Source organism: Sinocyclocheilus anshuiensis, unplaced genomic scaffold (genome assembly GCF_001515605.1).
Source record: "Sinocyclocheilus anshuiensis isolate Anshui unplaced genomic scaffold, SAMN03320099.WGS_v1.1 scaffold85, whole genome shotgun sequence".
NCBI classification, from domain to species: Eukaryota; Metazoa; Chordata; class Actinopteri; order Cypriniformes; family Cyprinidae; genus Sinocyclocheilus; species Sinocyclocheilus anshuiensis.
The window spans coordinates 1,017,745-1,024,876 of record NW_015536800.1 but is presented as its reverse complement, the minus strand read 5'-3'; the positions used below and the strand labels follow the sequence as shown (position 1 = coordinate 1,024,876).

The 7,132-nt window shown below is 37.0% G+C and overlaps 1 protein-coding gene across 1 annotated transcript in view; it reads right to left on the bottom strand.

Annotated features, from left to right (window-relative positions):
- Positions 1 to 2,022: 2,022 nt before the first annotated feature.
- LOC107656191 (2-hydroxyacylsphingosine 1-beta-galactosyltransferase-like) overlaps positions 2,023 to 7,132 on the bottom strand; it is a 21,709-nt gene continuing 16,599 nt past the window's right edge. The window contains exons 5-6 of the mRNA XM_016443951.1: positions 5,325 to 5,544; positions 2,023 to 4,557 (exon numbers count right to left, since the gene is read on the bottom strand). Coding sequence (XP_016299437.1) covers positions 4,197 to 4,557; positions 5,325 to 5,544 — 581 coding nt within the window. The 3' untranslated portion in view covers positions 2,023 to 4,196. The remainder of the gene's footprint in view (positions 4,558 to 5,324; positions 5,545 to 7,132) is intronic.

Here is a 7,132-nt window from a genome sequence, read left to right as displayed (position 1 = left end):
GTATGTTTGTGTATTTATATATACATAATAAATATACACAGTACACACACATATATTATGTAAACAAAAACTTTTATTTTGGATGCGATTAATCGCGATTAAATGTTTGACACCACTAATATATATATATATATATATACATACAAAACACACACACTATGGTCTTATCTTTTTCCCTGCTGCCTTTTAGGATAAGTGCTCTGGACCACATGTCCCTGTGACGCCATCAGCCAGGCAACGTTGTCATGATATCATTTCCCATTGGTTCTAAAGTGGTTAGTGTCATGGCATTTACGGCTCTGGTAATTGGCTCAAAAGCATGCAAGGTGCCCCACTTTGTGCCTGACAGGCTGATCAGGTTAGGTTATAGGGGTTGAGGCCTCATTAGCCTGTCAGGCTCAAATCATGGCACCTTTCTGAATGAAGTAGAAAGAGTGCTTCTCAGGACTGATGCTTGATGCTTGTTTGCTCGCTCCTCTGTCTTTCAGCCTTTGACCTGGAAATTGAATGAAGTTCGCCACCTTGAAGGGCATATCAATTCTCTGAACTCACTGAGGACTCGAGGACTGCAGGGAGAGGACTCCAAAAGAGCTAAGAGCATCACACCTGGACCTTCCACTTACTCTTTATGCTCCCAAAAGCACGCTCTTCTAATTGCAACCAAGGCTCATTGGAAAACAAGTGCCTCTACCTACTATACAGTTTTGCAAAACTCCAAAAACCTATACATATGATTCACTGAAGTTTCCAGCTGAAATGAACACTAGTGGTAGTAACACATCAACAACCTTTAGTCCTGTTTACACAAATTATGATTACTCGACCTGGTTATTCATTTTTAAAGACTTTTTTAAAAAGATTTTTGCACAGTTCCTTGCACAATATTATGTTAGGATTTCAAAACACTTTTACCATAGTGCATGATTTGTAAAATAATACATTTTGACATTTGCATTACATCATCATCTCCATTTGGCTTTTCTAATATGGTAAACTTGCTCGGTAACTCACCTGGTACGGCATTGGGTGCAAGTCCGGTAAAACACGAATCATGATAAAAGAGCTCAAAGGACTTAGAAACAAGCATGGTTGCTTCAGCAAATACAACTTATCTCCCATTTACTTTTGTTAAATTTTGCTTTTTATGTACACCAACCAACATAATAAAACATTGTCAGATTCATGTTCATAAACTGAATAAGCTCACTAAATACACCCTTTAAAAGTGTCACAAACAAGTAGCATAATATCAGTTTGCAGAAACATCACCACAGGCATGTTTTTTCCAATGAGCCTGGCTTGTCTAATTGTGAAACAAGAATAACAGTCTAATTAGCACTAAACCGTCTTCGTACACAAACATGCATACTAAGACACACACATCACATGCTAAACTGTCAGTGAATAATTAAGAGAAAGATGGGATAAAGTGTCATTTATCTCTTAATCAACACACACACATCTTCAGGATACACACCCATCTAATGTGACAGTGCTGAAAATATAAGGACAACACCTGATACCTGCCGACCAACCGGTGTGTAGTTTTACATTCCCTCATCTCCCCCCGCAGTCATTTATTAACTAAGAAATCTAAAAAGTACCCTGCTGTTTTTTATTGCAAATTGTTAATTGTATTCAAAGCTCTTCACCATTTTCACAGGATAACAATAGTGAGTTAGCAAACCATATTAACCTGATAGCACCAAATGCACAAGAACATTTTGCAGAATAAGGGTTATCAATGAGGTCATGGGAAAAACCAAGACAAACCACTTTGGGACAGTGTAACTTGAGAACAGAAGTGAGAAGCCACACATGTGCTCTGTAACTTTCAGACTAGCTTATTGAACTTCCTTTGGTTTTACAGGTGGCAGTATCTTTTTCTTATTTTACATCACAATTGAGAGAGAATCATCAGACCACAGGAGTAAGCAAACAAAATATTTAATGTTTATTTACCATTAGTATTTTTGTTTGTCTTTTTATTTACATAACACAGACACACATTAAATCATTATGAAAAAAAAAACTAAAAAATATTAGACTAAACTCCTTCAAGCAGCCTTTAACAACTACTTCTATAAGGACTTTATCAGGAAACAGACTACGAGAGAAAGAAAGGCATCGATGTACTGTAAGTGAACCAGAGCATTGGTTTTAAATGATCAGTATATAAAGCCAAAGCTAGACACAAGTTGGCTCAAGCAAGCCCATTCAAATGTACACGCATACACACCTCACATATAAGAAATCACAATCTATAACCACTCACACACACACACACACACACACACACGTTAGAGTCCATCTGCAGCTTTTTCCTGTTGTTATCCATCTAATATTAATACTGAAAATCATACAAAACAAATAGAAAACAACTATATTGTTCAAAGAGTGTGAGTGTGCGTCACTGTTTAACCAGTCATAGCTCTGATGCATTTACAGCCATATTGCAGCCAGTGTATTTTCAAGTATGGACAGTCTAAAACAGTGCTTGGCTGAAGAAATGCTTTAAACCTCGTGGTAAAAACAGCTTCAAATTATTATAACGTCAGTGAAACTTCTTTTAAGTCATTTTGGTTGTGATTCCTAGTGTTCTTAAGGTGATATGACTGTTTAGTGATCTGGGAAATATAATGTTTATATGAACAGTGTTGTGGTACATTTAAAACAATCACACTGAGAGTATTACAGGCAACAGTTCAGTCTGACATTGAGTTGTAAAACCAGCATGTGATTTTATAACAGGTTGTCCAGTGGTATTTTTTAAATAAAATAAAACCTCTGAGGCTGAGAATGCACTTTAACGCACAAATAATTTACAGAAGTTCAGTTTATTGCCACCTCAAAATACCTGGTGAAAAGTTACACAACTAAATGTTAGATTGACATGTTACCAAAATATGGTAATGAAAATGGCTGAAGGTTAAAAGAACCAGTAGAGCACCATGGGAAATATTCATTACAGTACCAAATTCCTTCAGGTCACTCTAGGCCCCTACTGATTTGGGGGAACATGTCAGCAAACAATCTTTTGCTTTGATAACAACACTCGTCTGATGCACGTTCTATTAAAAATGTAGTTTGTTTGGGACATTTCGAGACACACAGGCACTCACACATAAAAACTACTGTATACCCCCCTCCCCCCCGTTTAAAAAAAAAATTCCTCCTAAGCATGATTTGCTTAATAAAATAAACCATTCAGTAAAGATGACTTCAGTAAGGAAGAATTTAAACTTCAAATCCTAAACATCCATGAAGCAACACAATAGTATGGGTAAAATGGCTTAATAAATTGATTCCTTTTGCTCATTTGAACCCATATCTGCCAACACAAGGATCGTGTGAAGGGATGTTTCACCTTATCTGAAGAGAAACTACAGTTTTGCTATTAATTAATTAAATGCAATTAGCTAAGAACAACAAAACAAAACAGGAAAAGTGGCTAAGATGCTCTAAGACTGTTAGTATACCAGTATACTGGCTTCTAGCATTCCAAAATTATTGTAAATAGAAAATTTCAAGTTTAACATCCCTAACAAAATCTCTAGCATTTTGTATAGCTAGCATAACTAGCAGCATTAGCTAGTGCTGGTTGTAATGTTAGCCAAACGAAAAGCATATTAAAGATTAAGGCAAGGCTGGCAACATAAACACTAGCAAATATGCTAGCTTGCTAACGTCTGAGAATTATTATTCCTGAAGAAATGAAAACAAAGTAGGGACGGAGTGCGTGAAACATAAATATAGAACATAAATTAAATTCAGTGCACAACAGTCAACAGTGCTCTGTGCACAAAATGTATGAAATTTATATAAATAGATATAGATCTCTGTTGTATTTGGGTGTAGTAAAACCTGATGCCCCATAGCATGATAGCTTCTTGTTAAAAACATACATTTCTAAACCGTTGCTTTTTCCACAAGGATAATCTCCACATTCAGGACCACAACTGAACATTATCTCCATTCAACAGGGAAAACAACGTCCTCAGGAGCTTTCCATTTATGTTTTCTGGATTCCTTCAATTCTTCCTTACTTTGGCTTCCCACTTACAGTTCATTGTTATCATGTTTGGTTTGTTTCTTTATTGACCCATGTATTTATTTCCTGGATAGGCCCTGCTTTGAGTGAAGAGTAGTTAATTCCTCTCTTTAGTGAAGCGTTAGTGTTGATTTCTCCTAGTGCTTTACTTTAGTTTCTTCTCCATACTTTTAACATGGCCATTTCTTTTGTGCTTGCCATTTGGAATTCCATTATGACAGTGTCCGTTCACCTTCTCCACTGGAGATGAACCGCGCCCCAATCGTGATTGGATGCACTTGCCTATTCGGTATAGCAAGTAGCCAAGTAGAAGCAGGCACACTCCTATCACCACAGCGACGTCTAATAAGAAGTACTGGTAGGTTGGGATCTCATAGACTGCAGAGCGGAGGTGTTCGGCGCCACGGTGACGGAGTATATAGCTTATCCAATAAACTGCCCGACTCACTGGATGACCAGGCTGATCTTTATGAATCTGAGACAGCAACTGTGCTCGCTCACGATACCTTAATAGAAAGAGAGATGGAGAAGTTTCAGAACATCTGAGATAGCAGGATGCTAATCTTCATATAAAGGCCACAAGATGGCACTGTACCATAGCTCCATGAAACCCAGCTTAAAGATAGATCTGATCTTCATATTTTTGTGAATGCAAATCAAAAGAATTAGTTATTAATAATAATTTGAAAAAATATATATTGATAGAAATAAATTAAAAGGTTCATTTTTATTAATAACAAAAATAATTGTAAATATTTTTGAGTAATATAATGTTATGACCTTCAATCCACCATTTTATGGGAAAAAACAGCTTGGACATTCTGCTAAATATCTCTTTTTGTGTTCTACGCCAGAAGAAAGTCATTCAGGTTTGGAACAACGTGAACTGAAATACCACTAAATTCAGCCTGTAGAACAAAACCTTTTTAGGCTACATTGCTCTTTGGCTCCCTTGGATTTGTTAAAACACCATGGGTCTGCAAATATTGACACCATGGCAGGGTTTTCAACAGGTCTTGTTTATCATTAAACTTGAGTAACCCCAATTCCACAGTCATTAACGATTAACCAGGCTCTGTGTGTGAGGGTTTGGATTTGTATTACCTGTTTTTTAATAGACGTTTTACAATGACTGCATGTTTGTTTGTGTGTGTGTGTGTGTGTGTGTGTGTGTGCGTGCGTGCGTGCGTGCGTTCGTGTGTGTGTGCGTGCGTGCATGCGTGTGTTGCACTTTATTCATTTTACACATGCATTTTATACAGATCTGAATTACCTTTTGTCTGTTATGACATTAACCATAGCAGTATAAAGGTCTTCTTCACTCATCCTTTTCCACTCAAGCATTATGCCCATGCCTTTGGCCTGAACTCGTGTCATGGTGTCATAGTGATCTCCGAACAGCGGTACACCCACCACGGGAACGCCGTGATACATGGCCTCATAGATGCTGTTCAAGCCCCCGTGGCTCAAGAAGGCCCGTGTGTTTGTCTGGCCTGTGAGTGAACAACAGATACAGTGTTAGAGAAAAACTTAAATTACTGAAAAAATTTGCATTTTACCAACAAATCCCATGAATGGCAGAACATTTACCATACCATAGTTGTTTCTGCACAGTAATCATAGTTTAACGGTGGTATTTTGAGGGAGACCGTAGTAACAACAGGGTTAATGGATAATGGCATGGATGGCTCCTCTTTAGGATTGATGATTTCTTTAATACAAACTGTATAATATTTGATATGAAATACAGCACCATTAAAACTAGATTTTTACATTTTCTATTGTGTTCAGTTTAGTCCACCCCTATGATATTCTCGATTCTAGATATGACTTGGGTCCCTCCTTTAGTTTATCATCCGCTGCGCTGATTGCTTAGAATAGTAAAGGTATACCTCTCATTGATAAGCTATTAGAGTTACAATTAATGTACATGGAATAAACAGTGGGATGAGTGAACAAAGATTAATATTGGGGATTTTTTATTCAGACAATAGTGATAAGTGCCTCACAAAAGGCATCATAATTATAATAAAAATAAAAGTTTACAATAATAATCTAATGATTGAACTTCTGTGTGAACATGAGCCACTCTTGGCCTTTACACTCATCCCTCTCTGTACATGCTAACTTCTTCCTCTGAATGAGTCATAATGAACAAAGAGTATTATTGACCTTTCAGAGTCACTAGTTGTACATTAGCTCATCTAGTACCCTTATATCTCTTTAAAAATACATTTAAAGACACATAGGAAAATCAAAGGGACATTTGCATACGTTTTTGTAAATTTGTCAGAGGTTTCTCACGGATAGGGTGGGGTGTGTACAGTATCACTCCCTTACTGGTACTGACATGAGGCAAGACATTTTCATTTTATGCATAAAGCTACATACAGTGTGTGTAAGCGCATTTTGCACTCTGATTAAAAATGGAAAATCAACTGTTGTTTATTGTGACAGTGCTGACCATGCGTCATTGATCTTGAAGTTCAGTCCAGCTGAACTTTAAACAAGTAAGTGTTTGTTTTTTCTCAGAGAAGAAATGCCTTGGGTCCATCTTGTCTACTGACTTTGTGTATCAGACTTTGTGTATCAAACTGATTTAAGATTAAAGCACAGAATGCATCAACTAGGTCATCAGAGAACAGGAAGTGTTGCGGACAGCAGAAAGACATTGAGAGAAAGAGAGAAAAGAAAGAATGATGGAGATAGAAAGGCCCTCTGTGACCTCAAACCCATGGTGAAACAGAAACTCATTCACACAAACAAACACATGCACAGGCTTTGTGTCCTCTATACAACAGAGACATTATCCTAAGAGATGCAGAAAAGAGCAATGAGAAGGATGAGCTCTCTCTCCCTCACACACTGCAAAAAAAAATCATCCGTTTTCCAATAAAAATATATAAAAAGCCTTCAAAAAAGTTCATTCTAACAAGCCGATTCAGTGCTTTAAAGGGGTTATATGATGTTGCTAAAAAGAACATTATTTTGTGTATTTGGTGTAATGAAATGTGTTTATGCGGTTTAAGGTTCAAAAAACACATTATTTTCCACATACTGTACATTATTGTTTCTCCTCTA